At 37.9% G+C, this 23,152-nt stretch overlaps 2 protein-coding genes across 4 annotated transcripts in view; one reads left to right on the forward strand and one right to left on the reverse strand.

Annotated features, from left to right (window-relative positions):
- On the reverse strand, window positions 1-17,817 carry LOC117295323 (homer protein homolog 2-like). Of its 2 annotated transcripts, XM_033777899.1 has the most exons (10): window positions 17,734-17,817; window positions 15,643-15,883; window positions 5,665-5,821; window positions 5,098-5,229; window positions 4,469-4,615; window positions 3,803-3,909; window positions 3,378-3,534; window positions 2,154-2,282; window positions 1,558-1,638; window positions 1-613 (listed from the first exon to the last, which is right to left on the reverse strand). In XM_033777899.1, exons 2-10 carry the CDS (start codon window positions 15,645-15,647, stop codon window positions 434-436), a joined length of 1,095 nt encoding a protein of 364 aa, XP_033633790.1. In that variant the 5' UTR covers window positions 15,648-15,883; window positions 17,734-17,817; the 3' UTR covers window positions 1-433. The 2 variants fall into 2 exon arrangements, with proteins under 2 accessions (XP_033633790.1, XP_033633789.1); XM_033777898.1 differs by lacking the exons at window positions 15,643-15,883; window positions 17,734-17,817 and adding an exon at window positions 10,420-10,806.
- Window positions 17,818-19,140: 1,323 nt separating this feature from the next.
- The window catches only part of LOC117295395 (aryl hydrocarbon receptor nuclear translocator-like), a 28,169-nt gene continuing 24,157 nt past the window's right edge, over window positions 19,141-23,152 (forward strand). Inside the window, exon 1 of one of the 2 annotated variants that reach the window (XM_033778030.1) lies at window positions 19,141-19,916. In XM_033778030.1, coding sequence (XP_033633921.1) covers window positions 19,910-19,916 — 7 coding nt within the window. In that variant the 5' untranslated portion in view covers window positions 19,141-19,909. The remainder of the gene's footprint in view (window positions 19,917-23,152) is intronic. The other variant, XM_033778031.1, reaches the window with a different exon arrangement.

Raw genomic sequence — 23,152 nt, forward strand, 5'->3', positions numbered from 1 at the left:
TCAGCAGTTAGCTTTGGTAGGATTAGAACCCGCAACCTTTTGATTGCAAGTCTTGCAATCTAACCACTAGACCACGATGAGTTAGACAAATCTAGATATTGTAATACAGTAACTAGACGGCAATACTTATTCTAGTCAATGTGAAATCAGTGGTTAGCTTGGTTGGGATTCGAACCTACAACCTTATGATTGCAAGTCCTGCAGTCTAACCACTTTACCACACAATGACTTCTCAGGGGTAGAGCTAAGGGGTCCTACAAGATCTGCGATTATGAATCGCACAAATCAAGAAATTCAGTAACAAGACAACAATACTTCTTCTAGTCATTGTAACATCAGCGGTTAGCTGGGTAAGATTCAAACCTATAACCTTATGACTGCAAGCCCTGCAGTCTAACCACTAGTGAATTCTCCGAGGTAGATCTAAGGGGTCCTACAAGATCTGCGCCATGTCTTGGTGAAGGCCGGCCAGCTGTTGGACCAGGTTCCCAAGTTGTAGGTGAAGTTCTTGGGCTTGGTGCGAGTCTTTCTTCCTCCCTTTCTGCTCCTTGGATAAACCTTCTTCCAGCTCTTCCACCCGTTTCTGAAGAGCGGCTTGCTTCTCTTGCGATTCCTTAAAGAGACAAAAACATCGAAATATTGTCAAAAACTTTCCAAGACCATCTTTGAATGTTGTCAGAATCATTCCATAGTGAAATTGTTGTATTGGAACCAGAAGTGAGAGTCATTGATGACCAAAAAAGTCTGAAACTGGGATCCAGACACTGCTTAAAGACACTGGACACTATTGGTAATTGTCAAAGACTAGTCTTAAAGACACTGGACACTATTGGTAATTGTCAAAGACTAGTCTTAAAGACACTGGACACTATTGGTAATTGTCAAAGACTAGTCTTAAAGACACTGGACACTATTGGTAATTGTCAAAGACTAGTCTTAAAGACACTGGACACTATTGGTAATTGTCAAAGACCAGTCTTAAAGACACTGGACACTATTGGTAATTGTCAAAGACCAGTCTTAAAGACACTGGACACTATTGGTAATTGTCAAAGACCAGTCTTAAAGACACTGGACACTATTGGTAATTGTCAAAGACCAGTCTTCTCACTTGGTGTATCTCAACATATGCATAAAATTACAACCTGTGAAAATTTGAACTCAAATGGTCGTCGACGTTGCGAGATAATAATGGAAGAAAAAAAGACCTTGCCACCATAGTTGTGTGCTATCAGATGCTTGATTTCGGGACCTCAAAAACTTATTCTGAGGTCTTAAAGTCAAATTCAAATATTTTACAGGAAAATTACTTCTTTCTCGAAAACTACGTTACTTCAGAGTGAGCCGTTTCTCACAACATCTTATACTATCAACAGCTCTCCATTGCTTGTTACCAAGTAAGTTTTTACGCTAACAATTGTTTTGAGTAATTACAAATAGTGTCTACTGCCTTTAAGTTATGGCGGAGCAGCGTGCAGCACTTGTGCTTACTGATTAGTCTATAATGTTCCTCTGTGGTTCTAATCAGTAAATAGTCCATTAATCTGATTTCTTTACCTGTAAATCCTGCCTTAGTTTCTTGCCTTCTTCCTCCGTTTCTGTAACCTGGTTGAGTCTCTTTGTCAATTCATCGACCTCCTACAATAAAAGAATCAAGTTTCTGGCTTTAAACACTAACATACAGAACATCTTTTCATGCTACCTTGCTGCGCTGATACCAATGTTGAAAATGATTTCAACTTATAGGGGTGCGTTTTTGTGGTCGTTACCAATAACTGCTTCCGTTGAATTTGCCATTGGTTGATCACAGACCACTGACCGAAACGGTTGTTGGTTATGACTGCACACACCAGGACGACATGAGGAAAGGAAATACAAACTACTGAAAATTCATTTAAAGAATTTTAATCAGACATAATGGGATAGGGCGCAGATTGAAAACACTTACACCAAGAACAGCTTAAAAAGTTGGCAAAGTTATAATCATGTTGGGAGGTTATTGCATCACATGTTGCATATACTGCACACCGTGAACAATAATGTGGCGATTGCACAGTAAGCCAAGAATGGTGATTGTAACCGCAGAATTCAGCGGTTAGCAGAGCCATGAAATTCTGCCCATGTGAATTTGGTCAATTGTACTTGTGACTTGCCTTTGTACGGTCCTTGTTGGCTAGAGTTAGTGACTGAATCTTCTCTTCGAGTTCCTTCACTCTACCATCCTGTCCTCCAGGGACGCTAGAGGGCGCTGCACCTTGAGCCTCGAAGGTAGCATCTTGTAACTAAAGAGACAACCATGTAGAAATTTTAAGTAAGTAAGGTTTGCGTTGATAATAATAATAATAACCGTATTTATAACGCGCCTTTTGCCAAAGGATACAAAGCGCCAGGTATTATTACTGCAAGGAGTGGCCAAATTTTGAGATATAAGACCTAATCCTTTAGCACCATGTAATGGTTTACAAGGTGCTATGGTGCAATATGCTACCAATCCAGCCAGGAACACCGGGGCGAACCCCTTCTCTTTTCGATAAGTGCACTGGGCTCTTTTCCATGCATTTACACAACACATGGGACCAACGACTTTACGTTCCATCCGAAGGACGAAGCAACGGTTATGTGTCTTGCTTAAGGACACAAGTGTCACGGCTGGGGATTCGAACCCACACTTTGCTGATCAGAAACACCAGAGTTTGAATTCGGTGCTCTTAACCGCTCGGCCACGACACTCCCACTCCGACACCATGTAATAATCTTTGTTGTGAGTAGAGGTGGCTCTGAGACGAGCCGGTTTGTACTGCTCGACATTTCGGTCAAGTGTGCTCTTACCGTCTTCTGGAGAATGCTGGACTCTATGCGTGTATAAATTTATCACGCATTATAAAATCCTGACTCCTTTAGTCTCTTAGCTTTACATGATACCTCAATACTCCACTAACCTCCACACCAGTAAAAAAGAAAAATAAGTAAGTCAAGTTGACACTTCATCAAGGAATCTTCAATCCAGTACCATGCTTCTCCTCAATGAACCCAAGTTTTGACACTCCTGGGGTGACAGGTCTTTTTTCTTCAGCTGCGCCATGCATCTGGAACGCTCTACCACTTAATCTTAGATCTTGTCTTTATACCAAAAATTCAAAGCTATTCTCAAAACTGATCTCATGTCACAGGTTTTCGAGGACTTATTTAGTTGTGTCTGTTTTCGTTTGTTGTTTTTTGTTTGACTGCGCCTTGAACACCCAACCCAGCAAGATGGATATGTGCACATTACATTATTTGATATCCTCTGTGAAGCATTTAGGAAGCTTGCTCGAAAACATAAACCACTGTGTGGTTTGACAACACACCATTCAACATACAGCCTTTCAAAATCCTACCTTTGCTTTTATTTTACTGTTCTCTTCCTTGTACGCCGATAGTTGTTTCTTCCATTCTTCCACATTGGACGTGCTCTCCTGTAAAGCCGTCGTGAGCCTGGCATTGTTGTTCTTTAATGTCTGTAGTTCTAGCTCCCACTTCTTGGCATTGTTTGAACTGCAGGATCAAAGAAAAATTACTTTCGGTGTTATCATAAAAAGAGATAAACAATAATACAAAACCATGATCATATTCCGATAGCACCTTTTATAAAGGTTTCAAAACAGGTCACAATAGCACTTTCAAGAGTCCTCTTTCCCATTCTGAAAACTGTTGTCATGCGATCTTTACAACTATTTTTCTGAAAGGATTTAAACCGATGGCTAGCGACCGGTCGGCGCATAAAAAAAATTAAGGGGTGTTACAAACTGTGACAGTGCATTACCTTTGTGCGAGGGCAATCTTTAGTCTGTCATTTTCATATCGAACGTGGGCATCATTAGAAGTGCTTAGTGGCACAGCACCAACTGTAGTCTTGTCACCTGACGATTCCTGTAAAAACCAAGTCCATTTTGAATCAAGAAAAACCTTGTATATCAAACCCAAACACAGCTAGCCCACTCATCAGGGTAATACTAAAATGGTCCAAAAGCTGGACTTAACATAAAATTATTTGAAGGAACATTACAGAATTGGTAAGAAAAAAAATTGTCTAAGATCACAGATTTACATAATATTACACAGTCTAATGATGATAGTAGAAAACATCCCTTGAAATATTTCTGTCGGAAATGTCATATTTCAAGAGACATAAATTAAACTCATTTCCCGATTGGAGTTTATTGCTCAGTGACCCTAACCCTACATAACCCTAACCCTAAGCATTTTATTCATTTTTTTTTAAAATCAATGTCATGCAAAATGTGTAATCGGTTTGTGGCTATTTTCTTGTGACCCGGATGGCCGATCGATCCCAAACTTCTACAGGTTTGTCAGTTTATGTTTATGGTGGATTACATAAAGTGCTTACACCGCCAGCCATTGTTTTGTTAGCAAAAAACAATTCTGTAATGTTTCTTTAACATTTGTTTTTCTTTTTGTTGATATTTACCCTCGCATGTTTGATGACGGGTATTGGCTCTGGAGAGCTGATGATGGTTTTCGGTGCGGTGCCGTTGGTTGTAACCGGGTCACCTTCCTTCTTATCCGAAGCAGTTGCTTTCATGTTCTCTTTAATACTTTCAAATTGCTCGATGAACTGGCGGTAAAACAAAAGACAAACAAAATGGATTATTTTTTACTGTTTTAAAGGGAGGGTACAACTTTGGTTATTACTCCAAAAATGTAAAGAGCACTGGAGAGCTGTTGACAGTATAAAATAGTTTTAAAGAAAGAGATAATTTTTCAGCCAACAAAATTTAATCTGAGAAAGAGTTTTCGAACATGTTCTTTATTTTGGGAGTGGCAGCAGAAAAAGCTCCGTCACCGTAGCATGTTTTCATACATGGACCAGGGCCCAATTACATTAAGCCTGTCAGCACAAATTTGCTAAGCACAGAAAAGTATTGCTTAACATAAACAGGTTACCAGCCATTATTACATTAAGTTAACATTGTTGTGACTGGTGCCCCACTCACTTAACAAAGAAATTTGTCAAGGCGTATTTTCTGCTTTAAAACAGCTTTATGAAATTGGGACCAGGTGTCAGTTGAAGTTGAGAGGATGTAGAACCATACCAACCTTATTAAGTTCAGCCTCAGCAGCAAACCCAAGTCCATACACCGTATTGGCTCTATTGTCAGCCCACTGGCCAAACTTCTGCGACGTCTTTGTGAACTGCATCTGTAGTGTGATTGTACTGTTGATGATAGCCTGTTGAGATCGGGGAAAAAAACTCAAGTTAGGCTTCAAGGCACAATATAACTTTTGGTTTTTGAACGTTAATAGAACGATATAAGTGTAGAGGAATACAAAACTACGGCATAAATTTTATCTCAGGTGGTCGCCGAAAATCAGGAGCGAATACGCTGGAAGAATAATACCTATAGGGTTGCATAATCTGGGAAGCATAACCGACAGTAGCGCTTCTGAGATTCAAATTTCGGGGCTTCAATCATTTTCTTCTTCTTTTCATTACCACGTTACTTCAAAGTGAAGCGAATCTCTTAAAAGTGTTTTATGATTTTGAAAGCTGAGCTGTAGACTTCTAACCAAAGCACAAATTTCCCTGCTTCTGTAAGCGCCGATTCTTTGCTTACGATAAGCAGAGCCATGAAACTACATTAGGCCCTGGTGGTAATTTCATACCTTTGATCCATCCACACTAATGATCCTGTAAGAGCTTCTTGTGCTGTCATAGAAGAATGAGATGGTGACTGCCTGTTTGCTGGAGGGAAGCCAATTCTTCTTGGTTACTGGGTCTATCTGGAAGACATGGGCCCTGGTGGTAAAGATCGGTTGCTCCCTGCAGAGGAAAAGTAAATCATTGTTAGAAATAATAATAATAGTTCTTACATGTATAGCGCATTTTAGCGCCCTGGTCATCGGTCCTGTGGTCCAATAACATTCCTTTAATATTTCTCAGCTCCCACAGCCCTGGGCTGCCGTGGCGCACCAAAGGCTTTTTCGAACACAATATCAACATCTACCCTCGCAGGTACCCATTTATACCACTGGGTGAGAAGGAGCAATTATAGTGAATTATCTTGCTCAAGGTCACAAGTGTCATGACAGGGGATTTCAAACCAACACCCTGATGACTTAACCACCAGAACTTGAATTTGATACTCTTAACCGCTTAGCCATATGACACCCTACAATGTTAAAAATAATCTCATCAGGGCTCTTTGTTTTAAAAAATAGTTTGACAGCACAATGCGGAACCCCCGCAAAAATGTGCGTAACCATTTTTGCCATTTTTAAGGTTAATTTCTTTGCATACATTTTGACTCCCTCTGGTAAAAATGCTGAAATTAATCAATGTGTCAGACGAAAGCAAAATTACAAATAACTGTTTTGGACCAATGTCCACACTGTAGCAATATCCAAACTGAGATCCATTGCGAAACCTGAATTAACAAATAAACCTGTACACGTACATATAAACATAAAAAAAAACACATGCTACTCGAACAAGGACAGCAGAAGCAAACAAATTAGATTAAAGTCTTTCAAGATTTTATAAAGATTAAGGTTTCTATGCCGCAGCAAATGATCTTTGGAACGATTTACCAATCTCTTGGCAAAACTAAAAAGGGCTCCAATTTTACACTGGACCCGAGGCCAGAGGTTTTGGTGTCAGCCAGTAGACATACAACCGGACAAGTCCGGCTGTCTTCTGTGTATTTTAATTGAATATCAATGGTACATACTTCACTGTGTGACCACTTCTTAACAAAAATATAGTAGTTAAAGACACTGGACACGGTTGGTAATTGTCAAAGACCAGTCTTCTCAATTTGTGTCTCTCAATGCATAAAATAACAAACCTGTGAAAATTTGAGCTCAATCGATCATCGAAGTTGCGAGATAATAATGAAAGAAAAAACACCCTTGTCACACAAAGTTGTGTGCTTTCAGATGCTTGATTTTAAGACCTCAAAATCTAATTCCGAAGTCTTGAAATCAAAACCGTGGAAAATTACTTCCTTCTCAAAAACTATGTTACTTCAGAGGGAGCCTGTTCTCACATGTCTTATACTATCAACAGCTCCCCATTCCTCGTTACCAAGTAAGGTTTTATGCTAATATAGTTATTTTGAGTAACTACCAATAGTGTCCACTGCGGTTACAGCACTGTGAAATTTAGTTGAAAAATGCCTTCCATGGCTTGAATTTCTGATGGAAAAATCCACAAAACCCAGCAGGGCTTGTTGCTCGCAGTTTCCAAGTCACCAGAATCAAAGTGAGAACAAACTGTCTTCACAGTTTAAAGGCACTACATACTTTTTCGCTAACGACACAATAACAAATATTAGCATCAAAAATTACTTGGTTAATGAGCAATGGAGAGCTGTGCAACAAGTGTGTTTTTTCTTTCTTTCATTATTTTGTTGCAACTACAATGACCAATTAAGTCACAAGTTTGTTATTTTATGTGTGTTGGGATACACCAAGTGAGAATACTGGTCTTTGACAATTACCAAATGTGTCCAGTGCCTTTTAACTGTTAACCAACTTTATATTGCCACTCCACCCACTTTCTAATGCCAGCATGGAATATTTATAAATTTGACCTTGGAAAAAATTAACCTATTTCCCATCATTTCCTCAACCCATTAAAAAAACTGCTCACACCAAGTCAACAAGTCATAACTGCATTTTTTTATATCAGCTCAAAATTTACACTTGTCTGCAGACCCTGTGGCCAGTGATTTCAGCCTAAGGGCCCAATTTAATAGAGCTGCTTAAAGACACTGGACACTATTGGTAATTGCCATAGACCAGTCTTCTCACTTGCTGTATCTCAACATAAAATGCATAAAATAACAAACCTGTGAAAATTTGAGCTCAATCGGTCATCGAAGTTGCGAGAAAATAATGAAAGAAAAAACACCCTTGTCACACGAAGTTGTGTGCTTTCAGATGCTTGATTTCGAGACCTCAAGTACTTAATCTGAGGTCTCGAAATCAAATTCATGGAAAATTACTTCTTTTTCGAAAAGTACTTCTCTTCAGAGGGAGCCGTTTCTCACAATGTGAGAAAACCTCTCCCATTAATCATTATCAAGTAAGGCTTTATGCTAATAACTATTTTAAGTAATTATCAACAGTGTCTACTGCCTTTAAGCACAAAAAGTACAGTAGGTAAGCACAACAAAATTTTGCTTATCAAACTGCTGTCTCATGTACAGTTTGTAACTGGTATCCTGCTAAATTCTGCTAAGCAGAAAATTTCTAAGCAATATTTTCTGCTTAAAAAGCAACTCTATGAAATTTGGCCCAGGTCGGTAAATTTATGACTTAATTTGAAAAAAAGTCTGATGGTCTTGTGTTCTTCAACTGAATACTAATAATACTCATATTTGGTAAGTGAAAATACCGTGGGATTAACTAAACCTGGAAAGTCTCAATTCAAAAGGTGGTAGCGATTTTTAGATATATTGATGAAAATCTGGAGCGGTTATGTCCACGAAGAAAGAATAATCCGCAATTACGATACACAATCTGAGAAATGTTACTACCAGTAACACTAGAATTATTTTTTTGGGGGAAACAAAATTATGTTTTTTTTCCATAACCACATTACTCCCAAGGGAAAAGTCTCTCAAAATGCATTAAAGCCATTGGACCCTTTTGGTACAGAAACAAAAATTAAAAGTGCACAGATTTACAAATAACTTACAGGGTTTACAGAAGGTAATGGTGAAAGACTTCACTTGAAATATTGTTCCATGAAATGCTTTACTTTTTGAGAAAACATTAAAACAATATCAATTCTCGATAGGGAGAATTACGGATTTATTTTAAACACATGTCATGACATGGCGAAACGTGCAGAAACAAGGGTGGGTTTTCCCGTTATTTTCTCCCGACTCCGATGAACGATTGAGCCCAAATTTTCACAGGTTTGTTATTTTATATATACGTTGTGGTACACAAAGTGTGAGCCTTGGACAACACTGTTTACCGAAAGTGTCCAATGGCCTTAATTGAAAGCTGCTGCACTTCTTACCAAGTAAATTTTCATTGTCATTAACTTTCAAAGTCATTGCCAAGCGAAGGTATACATACATGTACAGACTCCTTAACCTTCGATCATGCTATAGTATTATTATGCCATGTATATGTGTATCACATGAAGACAAAAATAGAGCTTGATTTAGTATGCATAATACAAATTATGGTTTTAAGAAAGGGAAGTGACAGTAATTTTATATTTTCGGACAGGAAGTGCCTCATGTGAAATGAATAACCATGTGACTTTTACATCCCTACATCTACATCTACAGTGTCATTGTTGATCACAGCAGTGTACTACACTAAACGCTTTTAACTTCAGAATTTTGCGAGAGCGAAGTTTAAGTCTTTCTTGTTTTCTTAAATAAATAAAAAAACTCTGTTGAGCCTTTGGGAAAGATTCTGCTTGTGCTAGGGTCAAAACATAAGGCCACAAAGTTTTTTTTAAAAACAATTAACTATAAATCAGGCTTTAGATTTGTTTGTTTTTTGCCAAACAAAACCAAGAAAATACAACATGTTTAAGGTTATACGCCTCTCTTAATTTTTATGCATGAGGCAAAACGAGGCGATGGGCGCAGCCGCTGCAAGTGGTGGCGGACTTGCGCCCATAGCCTCATTTGGGGTTAAGAAATATGACGTCATGCATAAATATTAAGGGAGGCGTTTAGGTTGGTCATAGTACGGTTCCATATGTCAGATATTTGGATAGAGCTGGTCAGGTTTTTTTTTTTTAATTTAACAGACAATCACAAACAGTTAAGCTTTTGACTGGTCTCACCTTGTTTAAATTCTGCTAGTTTCAAACATTATTTCTCAGGAAAAGGGTCTCAAGAAAAGGGTCAATTGTGTATTGCCTTTACCATGAATATTTGCTTATCTGCTAAGTTAAAGGACTTTAAATAATTTGAAAAGGTGTGGGCCTAAGTCCCATACAATCTTGACAATTGTGACTTTTTAAAAGCAAGACTTTTGAATGTTTTTTTCTTCATCCTCCGGATTGGACAAAAAGGTGGGACATAAAAGTCTTAGGTCCCGTATTTGTGTGTTGCACATAACAAAAACTAGTACATATACATTTATGGTAATATGAGAAGGAGTTTGAGTGGTGTTTTCTGGTAAGATGGCTGAATATTGTATCACAACACCTTGTAAACCATTACATGGTGCTATGTAAATAAATGGGTCTTATATTTTGAACATAGCGCCACATACCTTGTAGACAAAAGTAATGAGTCAGTGCTTTGCGTGTACGCTATTAAAAAGCCCGTTATAAGAACTGTGTACTATTATCACTTATTTTAAAGGAGCAACCACAGATATATTTTATACAAACAGTATCACAGTAAACATTTTTAATCTTAGAACAATAAGAATACATACATGTACGTCCCCATTGCAGCTAGCTAATGAGATTCCGTAAAAAAAAAATAACTTTCATCAGCTTTCAGTCCTTTCACAAAAAAATCTCACATCGGCATCGATCTGTAACTTTAGAGCAAATCCCTCCACACCATGACCAGAGATCGCCAGCACCTTCGTCAGATCCAAACTAGCTCCAGGCAGGCAGTGCCGAGTGAAATGTAGCCTGGGCTCAAAGCCTGAGCAACAACCGTGGTCTCTTCTGTCGACGAAATAACTTGGATTTCCTGTCCAAACCACACACAGGTCAACATCACATACTAACAGTCACCAAACGCTAAGCACGGGTTGACAACGTTGAGTAGGCCTTTACACATATTTTCCGCTGGGTTTTTTTTATCAATAAAAAAAAAGTGTGTTTGAAAATAAAATGGCGTCAACGTTAAAGATCAAGTTGAACTTCCTTACAGCCTGTGGGTCTTTCCTGTTTGCCAATCAACGTATTTCCTCCACAGTGCTTAGGTTCACTTGGGGACCCGGGACTACTTTCCTTGAACGGCAGGATTACATGTGAAGGGTCTAAAAGACGCTAAATCTTACAATTCCACCATGTTTTTTCTTCTTCTTCTTTTCTTGGATGGAGCGTTGATTACACAGTGCCCTAATTGATTTATCTTTAAATAAACCGTGGAGTTTCTGAGGGTCAGTGTTGCTTTTTTGTGGCTCGAGTGTCAGTTAGACGCAGACTGCGAAAAGTGATGAATTATGTTCTGTGGTTCGAAATACACCTCTTTCTGCCTCTAATATTTATCTTGTAACATTCTACAACAGGATTTTAACGGCTAAAATCTGTTGCGTGGGTTGATGTTGACTCAGGACTGCTGAACAACCTTTGGGTGAGACATATTTCTTCTTGACAATTTGACTTTTTTGTAACAACTTTTAAAAACTCTTAGAATCAATAAAAATAAAAACTTACATGGTTAGAAGTACAACAGCTTCCGATCTAAAACATTTTGAAAAGCATAATTTTCACTTTGAACTAATTTGTGGTTAAATATGTAAAATATATCAGTTTCAATCCCGCAGAATTTGAATTGGAGAAGCGTTACTGAAAGTATATATATGTTCTCTGATTGTGTACTCTGGTTACTGATTATTCTTTCTGTGTGGATATAAACAACTTAAAACAGAGCATACTTTCCCTTTGAAGATATGTAAGATATAACAAAATTATTTTTAGAGAGTGACATAAAATGTACAACAATCATTTAAAACCTCTAGGTGTACAAAAACATGGCCATTGTAACTAACCTATTGATAACAAGTTTGTAAAAGTACAAACGAAGGTGTTCAAAAATTCAACAGTCTATCAAAAAAAAAACATAGTAAAATTTCATTTGGATTTGACACAGGTTCATCATGACATAAAAGCTTATCAGCTTAATTTTGTTGCTAACGATTAAGTATTTCACTTTCAGAATCATTTCTAGGACACTTTCAATGCTGCTAATAAGTTTATAAAACACAAATATTTAGATTAAAAATGTTTAACTTTCTTAATGGCCTCATGTATGTTTGGACCTTTCATAGAACAATATAAAGAGAAATAAAATTATCTAGATTTCTAGAGACAGTATTTAAAGGTTAATTAAATCTGTTTACCTGTTTAGCTTTCAAAACTATTCCAAATCAGGCCTGGAATTTCATTTTTTTTACACATTGAAAGGGCAAGGCCATTCATTCATTTTGCAATGGGCACTTCCATTGGAGAATCTTAAAGTCAACAGGAACCTTTTGAAGGGCTTCAAGGCCAAGACCAGGGGCAGAGGTCATGGCCTCCGTGGCCTGTAATTCCAGACAGGTCTACCAAATCAACTGACATCCATCTTCACACTAATCTTGATTGCACCATTTTGGAGTCAGTGTCCATGTGTGTTATACAGTGTAGAGCGCATTTTAGGCAAGATGCTTACACACTTTTTTTAATGTTATTTGATTCGCGGCAGACACGGAAAGCGGGCAGACAGCGTTACCTTGGTACGGGTTAGGGATAGAATATGTAGCATCTTGAGCGGAAAAATTCAATGGAAACGCTATTTAAACTTACTTTTAATGTGTTTGTTTATCATTTAATATACAATTTTGATATTGTAAAACTTCTGAATTTTTTTGTAATTATTGATCAAACAAACTAGGGCTTAACCTCAAGGTTTTTAAAAAACTAGACACACTTCAGCCGAGATGGCTGTTCTTTTAAAGAACAGAAAGAAAAGTACATGTACATGAAAGTGGAAATCAGGTAATGAGCAAGAAATCAAACAAGCAACAAGACAGTTTTGCTGAGGTTGACTTGACTTTGTTTTTGTTTTGTTTCAGTATATCCAAGATCTATGTTTTGGGAGCAGACCAAGAGTTGCGTTGTTTAGATTTTGTATAAGTATGAGAAAGTAACACCAACTAAAACCACAAACTCTGATTGTGTAGGTTATGGACTATGACATGTAGGCCTATGAGGTTTGTTCAACCGAATCCAAATAAATGTAGATGTTCGGTGTAGCCTACTAGGTGTATGTTTTTTCTTCATTAATTTGGCTGGCTTGATGCCAAGACAAATCAATGGACTCTGTCAGACCATGACTGGTACATGGCAGAGTTTCATCCCCCCAATGTTCCCATACTTTTGAAACACATTCTTTTTCCTTTGTACATAGTGTGTAAGTGATTACATTGTTTATTTTTCTATGCCAATGTCACAACAACAAAAATTTGACTTCGAAAAAGATCAAGAACTTACAATTCAGATGTACTGAAGTAGATGAAATTGACATCACAAAATAGCTTTCTACAGGTTTGAAAAGCCATTGGACAGTTTCGGTAAACAGTATTGTCCAAGGCCCACACTTCGTGTATCACAACTTCTATATCAAATAACAAACCTGTGAAAATTTAGGCTCAATCGGTCATCGGAGTCTGGAGAAAATAACGGGGAAAACCCACCCTTGTTTCTGCACGTTGTGCCGTGTCATGACATGTGTTTAAAATAAATTCGTAATTCTCGTTAACGAGAATTGATATTGTTTTAATGTATTCTCAAAAAGTAAAGCATTTCACGGAATAATATTTCAAGAGAAGTCTTTCACCATTACCTTCTGTTAAGCCTGTAAGTTATTTGTAAATCTGTGAACTTTTTTTTTTTTTTTCTGTTCAGAAAGTGTCCAATGGCTTTAAGGGTTATGTTAAGTTGCTGCATGTAATGCAATAGTTTCACCCTTTTTCTCTCAAATAAATCTGTGTGAAGGAAAATGCTGATATCAGGAAAAGTGATTTTACAAATGACGAGGCTGCTATTTTGACAAAAATTTGTTTCTGAAAATCTCTCTTTTAATACCAAGCATCTTCCAGCCCGAAGCTCCAGTAAAAATAGATTTTAACATTATTCTCTCTTTCAAAAGAAACAATCTGGAAAATTTTTTGAAATGATTTTTGAGGTTGAACAAAGAATTGACTAGAGTGGGATTCGAATCAACGACTTTTTTTAAATTCTCAGAGAAATAAATGATATATTATATTCAAGAAACTAAGTTTCCCCTATCATAAATAAATTATTGATTCAACTTTTTCAACAGTTGAGGACAAACATAACCTGTAGTTTTGTGGAAGAATGCTGAACCAACCGCTGCCAGGCTATGTGTACAGAAATCTGCAACCTGCACCCTACACTGCTACAACGTGTAATGTTAATCCCGGATATATGCACAATGTTAATGCAGGTAAGTTAGTATCCTTCATGTGTCAACAATACTGCAACCCAAAGGGTTTTCCCATTAGTGACTGTCAGTGTCAATAACCCCAATTGGGGACTGTCAAATGTAGTCACATTAGGGACTGTCAATGTCAGTATGGGGGACCGTCAGTGTCAATATCCCCCGTTGGGGACTGTCAATGTAAATAGTCCCATTGGGGACTGTCAATTTCAGTATGGGGACTGTCAGTGTCAATACCCCCATTGGGGATTGTCACTGTAAATAGTCCCTTTGGGGACTGTCAATTTTAGTATGGCCCGAGGCCAGTGATTTTAGCATTGGGCCAGTAAACTCATGACTGGAAAATCTGGTGCTTTTCGTAGTTGTATTCAAATGTTGACTTTCAGTTTGATAAATGTAATTCTGATGGTTATTACTTTACAACAAACGATGAGATAACTCTTCTCTAGTGTTTTTTTTCTTCTCCAAATTCAAACAATTCAACTATTTAAGGCAGTGGACACTATTGGTTAATGTCAAAGACTAGCCTTCACAGTTGGTGTATCTTAACATATGCATTAAATAACAATCCTGTGAAAATTTGAGCTCAATCGGTCATCGAAGTTGCGAGATAATAATGAAAGAAAAAAACACAAAGTTGTGTGCATTTAGATGGTTGATTTCGAGACCTCAAGTTCTAAACCTAAGGTCTTGAAATCAAATTTGTTGAAAATTACTTCTTTCTCAAAAACTATGGCACTTCAGAGGGAGTCGTTTCTCACAATGTTTTATACTACCAAAACCTCTCCCAATTACTCGTCACCAAGAAAGGTTTTATGCCAATAATTATTTTGAGTAATTACCAATAGTGTCTACTGCCTTTAACCACTTCAATTCTGGTCTTGAACACAAAATTATGGTCCAGTAAATATTTTGAGCTACAAGCTCCCACGGTCTTGTGGGTTTTTCCCCAAAAGTCTGTGGACTATCAATGTAAACCAGCTGTAAATAACCTACAAATCACAGTCTACATACGTATGTATTTTTTGGATTGATAGACTTTCGAGTCACAGTGGTTAGGTTCATTTTTATTAATCCTGGCCATCTTAGAATGGGCTTTGTCCTGTCTGCTTTTATAATTGTCTTGCTTGATTGCCAGTGCTCTGTCTCATTCAATCATTGGTTTACATTTCTTCTAGGTGTCAAAAGTTTACATTTGTTGTTTCTTATACTGTTATATTTCTTTAGTACGGTAATATTGTATCTTGTTTTTGTACTGTTTGTTGAAATCTTGGCCGAATAAATAATAATAATAATAATAATAATAATGAGGTTCATGGAGACAATAGCGTAAAGAACCTCGTCCCCTCTAAGAAACCAGTAAATTCAAATAACAATATTATAAGCACAAGGTGGTTGTCGCTTTCACCCAAAATAACCTGCAAATAAATGGTTTCAAAATCACACCAAGCATGTCTACAGAACACTGAAAACTCACCCCATTTTCAAGCTTTTGATTTTCACGTCAAGTTCTTCTACTTCGTGTCCCCACAATGGAAAGTGGTCATACAGTCAGTATACAAACTCAATCACTTCAGAGAAATGCTCCAGTAGAAATGCAGTAGTGATTTTTTCGTTTGCCCAGAGTGGAGTACTGTTGATTCATATATCACTTTCGGTACTCAAGTGTATGCACTTGCCACCGAGCATAACAAATGAACTTCCTGGTTTACATAAACCTGCAAAAGAAAAATCAAAGGAAAGCGGCCTTTATATTTAAAGGCAGTGGACACTATTGGTAATTACTCAAAATAATTATTGGCATAAAACCTTTCTTGGTGACGAGTAATGTGGAGAGGTTGATGGTATAAAACATTGTGAGAAACGGCTCCCTCTAAAGTGCCATAGTTTTCGCGAAAGAAGTAATTTTCCACGAATTTTATTTCAAGACCTCAGATTTAGAACTTGAGGTCTCGAAATCAACCATCTAAACGCACACAACTTCGTGTGACAAGGGTTAATAATAATAATAATAAGACTTGTAATGCGCACATATCCACCCTGCTGGGTGTTCAAGGCGCAGTAAAACCAAAAACAAAACAAAAACAAAACACAACACAAAGAAAAACAGACACAACAAAATTAGACATTGAAAACCTGTGACATAAGATAAGTTTTGAGAAGAGACTTGAATTTTGCGGTACAAACACAAGATCGAAGATTAAGTGGTAGAGAGTTCCAGATGCGTGGCGCGGCTGAAGAAAAAGACCTGTCACCCCATGAGTGTCGAGACTTGGGTTCAATGAGGAGAAGCATGGAACTTGATCGAAGATTCCTTGATGGAGTGTAAACTTGAAGCAGTTCAGAAATATAGTGGGGAGCCTTGCCATTTAGAGCTTTGTGGACAATGAACATCAGCTTGAAGATGATTCGTTGAGAGATAGGGAGCCAGTGTAGTTGTTTCAGAATGGGGGTGATAGAACAGGATTTTCTAGACAGTGTCACAATGCGGGCAGCAGTATTTTGGAGCCGTTGAAGTCGGGAAATCTGGTTGTTAGGAAGACTGTAGAGAAGGGTTATTTTTCTTTCATTATTATCTCGCAACTTCGATGACCGATTGAGCTCAAATTTTCACAGGTTTGTTATTTTATGCATCTGTTGAGATACACCAACTGTGAATGCTAGTCTTTGACAATTACCAATAGTGTCCGCTGTCTTTAAGTTGGGATAATTGTGAAGCTTGATCCTTCCAGACACTTGTAGACCAGAGGGTTATAATGTTACAATCGTATGTAAAGATTGTCGCACCTATCTTTTCTTGTTGTGCTTGTGGAAATGAAAAGTTTAAAAACAAAAAATGTATGAATATAAAAAGTTTCATTGTAAATAAAGTAAACATTAAACTACAGTGCTTGTTTAAAATGTACTGTTACCTTGTTCTTTGCAAGTTTAAACTTCAGATAAGTTTGTTTTGTTTTGTTTTGTTTTATTTTTTGTTTTTGTTTAATTAATCTGTGGGAAAACATTAACGACCTCCCATTTCTGGCCTTCTTTTTTTCTTTCTCTTTTTAACAGTACAACTACATGGATTGAAATAAATTGGAGTTTCACATTTGAATTGAGAGAAAGTAAGCAAGGCCACTTTCATTTTACAAAGAGCACCTTTTTTCAATGAAAAGTCTTATACTTATAAATTAAAGTCTATGGGTTGCTTGGGAAAAGTTTCCGTATGGCGCCACCACTTTTTCATTCGATATGAAATAATATAGTATCTAATTTACCTCAATGAGATATCACTTTTTGTAAAAATGAGTGAAAAAGTGGTGGCGCCATACGGAAAGTTATCCGTTGCTTGATCTTGATGGGTTAATTGAACAGCTCCTTTCTAGTATCGGAAAAACACTCAATGCTTTAGTTATTTTTAGAGCATATCACTCAGCTCAGCTCATTTCCGCAATTTCGGTTTCATTCAATAATCAAAACTAAACGTCACTCAAATGATTCATTGGTTGATATACAGGATTACAGATAAATAAATCAAATGATCCTACTTTATATAATAATTCCAGTAAATGAGAGGTTATCTTACCACTTTGATCTGCTAACCTGTACTTTGTGACACTTATTGCTGATTAAACAATCACAGATCTTTTCAAAGTAAAGTTTTGTTACGTTTTCAGCGATCGGAAAGTTGCTGATGTTGTTGTTGACTAATCAATCATACACATGGTATATCTCCCAAACCCTACATGTGCTTTTCGTTCGTCGATTGTAACGGTATACCTATGGAATTACGCTGAGTTGAGGTTGAGCACCGGTACCAGGTAACCAGACTACCAGTGTACAACTGACGCTTTTACAACCAACCGAGCACAAAGTAGGGCGCCCTCATTTTCAGTGCGGCCTCATTAATTGGTTGAGGGTGTGGGATGGGCCGGATGGGAGGCACCAGTGCAAAATTTTCCACTGTCGTCGTGATGCTTTTCAATAATATACATTGATACCTCACCTTGCAATGCCTCAAATCCTATAATTGGGATTTTGTTTTGTCTAACTCGATTTAAAAAAAAGGGAATAAAAAGAAAATCAGAAAAACTTTTGAGGATAGCAAACAAAACAAAAGTGCGTCCGGGGGGCGGCAGGGCCAAAATGTCAATTCAACTGTAGTATGTTGCACCCGCCGGCATTGACCGGACCTTGACTAAATAAATTAATAATTATTTTTAAAAGGACTTGAAAAAATAAAAAATGCCATTTAACATGGAAAAACCCAGCTTGTTACAATATGATTCTATGAGGGGAAATCACACTTGAAAAAGTTGAATCCTCTCTCCTAACATCGGGGGGACCGGGCGGTCTCAGTGCCTGTCAAGTTATTCAACCTCCAAATAAAAATACAACTAAACCATATGTATTTTTCCAAATAATGTCCAAGCATCAATCATGAAAACTGTCCCATACAACACCTCTAAGAAAAATAACTATATTACAATTTTATTGAGCTCGACGCTCCGTCGCTTCGGACACTTGTGCAAAAACCGTCCGGCGGACATGTAAGCGAGCGTGCATATGCACACTGTAGAACCTACATAATATGCAGCATGCATATTCACGTATGATTGCAGCGAATATCCAACGGCCGAACATTTCCCATGTCATTCATGACATGCACTTTAGCTTGTAAAAAATGGCGAACGTGTTCCGTCGACTAAGGGCGTTTAATTTACTGCAAGGACGGTTTTGCACGGGGGCGGACACAACTGCATATGCAAATGTGTCCGGGCGGACACTATTGCATTATGCAGCAGCGTCCGGCGACACGATTGCATATGCAAAATCGTCCGGTGGACATTATTGCATATGCAATAATGTACCCGGATAGTATTGCATAGAGGACATAATTGCATGCGATACCGGCCGGCCGGCCCCTCAATGTTTTTGTTTTTTATTTGCACCGTTAAATTGGAATGTCGCCCTCTTTTGGCAGCTTTTGTCACGTGTGTGTCAGATATTGTGAGAGGTAAACATCCACCTGGTACCCAGCTGACATACGATCCATTCAATGAGAACCAATGGGAACCAACCATCGATGGAAAGAGTAAATAAGTGGATTTTCAGCAGAACGAGAACGATGGTTATCGCCTTGCGGCGGCTGAGATGTCTGAATAGAAAGTCTAATTTCTTTTTAAAACAAATAACGATTGAAAGTGGAAGTCAATGTGGAAAATATTCAATTTGTAGTCTGTAAGTGTATCCAGTTTGGATCTTTCTTCAGTAGTCTGCAAACAGGGTGATGTGGACTTCGTTTTGATTGGAACCACCAGCACACAACAGAACAGGCAGACCTCCTTATCTGAATTGTGCAAGACTGACCGTGTTGGTTTTGTATGTGACCAGTCATTGATTTTGACGTCTAATTTATTCATCCATGCTCTAGTGGACACAGTGGGTGATAAATGACCTTCAATCCCATCAGTGCATAGAGAGGAATAAGGAAATCGTCATCAACACCGTCTACAACGAAGTTTTCCTATTTCGGACATGTAATTCTTGTAGATGATACTACTTTTAAACAAATTTTTGAATTTCAATGAGCTTTTTCATCAACACTGACACGACTGAGCAGTGAGTAACAACAGAATCAGTGATTTTACAATCAATGAATCAGTGAATTGTTCATCATCACAAACACTTTGGCGTGAGCGTCCATTCGGAAAGCCTTAGATTTGGTTATTTTTGGCTTTGCCACTGCAGTGTGTCACGCTATGGCAGGTAAGTTGTGTGAATTTGTGTGACCAACATTTACAGTGTGGTAAAGTTGTCTACGTACGTAGTTCGTAGTTAACCTGATTTGAGTATGTGTCTTTTCCAAGCAAGTTATGATGGTCTAGGACTTGGCTCCACGTCACGACTGTGTTGCACCTCCACAAACAAAGTGCACTCCCGGTTTCTTGTGGACCCAGTGTAGTTGCGATGATCGAAACCCTCTATCCTCCCAGCGCAACAGTGCGATCATCGGGAGGGCGGAGGGTTACATCTATCTAGCTAACGTAAACCTTCCTGCTCCTCTCGCAGTAGGGAGGAGGGTTACGTTATCGCAACTAGGTTACATCGCAACTGAACTAGACCTATAGGCCTACCTGTACTACTGTAGTGTGTGCTTTGTTTTTGAAAGGGAAGGGCACCCAACGCATTTTCTCTTTGGTAAAGGGCATCCTATGATGAATGAGGAAATTGTAAATTTTCACTATTTGTAACTGTCAAAGACCAGTCTTCTCACTTGCTGTATCTCAACATATGCATAAAATAACAAACCTGTGAAAATTTGAGCTCAATCGGTCATCGACGTTGCGGGATAATAATGAATGAAAAAACACCCTTGTCACACGAAGTTGTGTGCTTTCAGATGCTTGATTTAGAGACCTCAAATTCTAAACTTGAGGTCTCGAAATCAAATTCGTGGAAAATTACTTCTTTCTCAAAAACTACGTCACTTCAGAGGGAGCCGTTCCCACATTGTTTTATTAGACCAACCTATCCCCATTGCCCATTTCCAAGTATTGTTTTATGATAATAACTATTTTGAGTAATAACCAATAGTGTCCACTGCCTTGAACAGGGTCGGATTATTACACTAAAAAGATTTGCTGGTGGTAGGCACTCACTATGTACCTTGGGTCATATAGATTAGATGGCTAGTTTTCCGCAGCATACCACTATGCTATTTTCATTTTTACTTATATTCTTACCTGTCCAGGAAGGGTTGACAAGATGTTTGCCAGAGAGACACCGGCATCTTGAACAGCTTTCAAAGAAGTGTCAAAATCATGTTAAATAGGCCATTTTTGGGGTCTTGATGCGTGCTTGAATTTTCAGTTTTAAGGGCCAAATTTAGCTACCAATTCCTCACAAGGATTATTAAAAAAGAGAAATTGAAGAATATATTAAACAAATCCCTTGGAAAATGGCATTTGTCAACATCTACAGTGGGCAAAATTATCAAGAAAGATTTCTGTCAGAGCTGTAAAAATTTAGGCAAAATGTTAGAAAATAGACTTTAAAAATGTGCATTGTGTGCCATTTTTGTCGGTTCAAACTTTGTTTCCTTGTACCCACTAACTGTAGTGCTGCACTTGAAAAAGCTATTTTTAAGATGTCATTTGGATTTAAAGGAATACAGCGCCCCAGTTACTGGATGTTAAGCTAAGGCTGAGTAAAAAAAGAAACATGTTTTACGTCCCCGCCCGTTCCTTTTAAGAGGCCGCCGCCTCCTTTTTAAATTTTTTTACATTTTTTATGCACATTAAAAAAAAAAATTAAGATTTGAATTTAATGAAAAAAGGGTTATTTTAAACGATCTCAGCTAAAACAGTCTAAATGTCTTGTCTGAATGTCTTGTCTGAATGTCTTGACCAAAATGTTTCATTTATGTATTGTGTGTTTGAGCAGTAGAAAAAACAATGGATATTTGACATTTTAAAAAGAATGGCGGCCATCTTGAAGTTAGAAATTAGAAGCCCCTCCTCCTTCCTTTTTTTTGAGAAACCCGGACGCTAAATATGTTTCTTTTTTTACTCAGCCCAATTTAGACCACCAATACCGGATTTCACCATTCACCCTCGGTGCTGTAAAATCTTTGCACAGTATGCATACTACATGAATGGTGCCTTGTGGGTGTTTGGCACTTTGGAATCTTTCACAGAAAGACCTCCAGATCCTGCCACAACTTTTCCATTAATTTTGACCAAAAGGATCTTGTTTGACCATGGTTTCAAACATTCATGGGGAGACCGATCTTTTTCACATGCTGCCCCTCGTCTATGGAACAAACTGCCTGCACTAGTAAAATCATTCGTTATTATTATTATTATTATTGTTTGACTTTGTATGAAACTAATTTATTTCCTAAAGGACCTAGTGAATGCCAATGGATTTATCTTTCAATTCTGTTGAGTATCAAAGTAAACACACCTATGTACAAGACTAAAACCTTAGTTTAGGCCCACAAGTATATTATGAGCTTTGTAGAAAGTCCTTTCCTGTTTAGACTTTAGATTCTGGTATTGTCAATACTATTCCAGCACAAACGTTTGGCTACATTTTCTACCTCCACGATTATACACACATGCCCTACAGTGTTGTGGCATTTTACCCCCAAATTTAATCCCTGAGTACTAAAGTCACCATTGGGGCTTCACTAAAAGGCTCATTGGAGCCAACCCCCTTGATGGGTGTGACCTCGTCTGGGGTCAACTACAAACAGTTGGTAGTTGTGCCTGCCCTGGGGGGACACAAAGCAATGTCTGGCACATTGTCATGACAGTTGTATCTACCTGGAAAGTGAATGTAAACACTGTGTACATTTTTAGAAATGTGTACATTTTTAGGAATGTGTACAGTAAGATGTATAATGTACACGTTGCTGAATACAGTTGATGGAAACGGCAGCTGCAAATCAAATACCATGCAAATACATACATTCTTTCAGGGATTATTTATTTATTTTCTATGAATAGTGCCTAACTCCATGGCAAGTACAGATTGAATGGCTTTTGACTGGCACCTCGGAAAATGTTAACAAAAAGGGAAACCACCAACTGATGTTTACATGTAGGGTTAGTACGTAGCTCAGTTAGAAGGGTGCCGGCTCATTAATCTTGAGGTCGCTGTGGTCACTTTTTCTTTTTCTTTGTTCAACACAAAGGTATTTAAATGTTTGTGTGTTAGTCGTAGATTTGCAATTTTAGTTTGAATTGTATTGAACAGTGCAGAATGTAGATTTGATTTCCTGTAATACATTACATGTGGGCCTACCCTGAATCCTGCTGCCATGCAGACCTGGTGTTTTCATTATCACTCAATATCATAGAACTACATGTACCAGTGCTTGGTGCAGTTACATCATGGAGGTTACATGTATATTATGCATGGTGTATGCATTACAATACACAAGTCGTAAGGGTTTACAGGTACCTCCAGCATTGCATACTCCCATTACGAAGAGTTTT

The sequence above is a fragment of the Asterias rubens genome, chromosome 10 (genome assembly GCF_902459465.1).
Source record: "Asterias rubens chromosome 10, eAstRub1.3, whole genome shotgun sequence".
NCBI classification, from domain to species: domain Eukaryota; kingdom Metazoa; phylum Echinodermata; class Asteroidea; order Forcipulatida; family Asteriidae; genus Asterias; species Asterias rubens.

Bases quoted from the DNA above. Each gene is read 5' to 3' on its own strand.
- LOC117295323 (XM_033777898.1), bottom strand. The intron at 5,230-5,664 runs GTATGAAATTAC...CGATCTCAACAG, and splicing joins TTAGTGTGGATGGATCAAAG to GCTATCATCAACAGTACAAT. The intron at 4,616-5,097 runs GTTGGTATGGTT...TTTTACCGCCAG, and splicing joins CTGAGGCTGAACTTAATAAG to TTCATCGAGCAATTTGAAAG.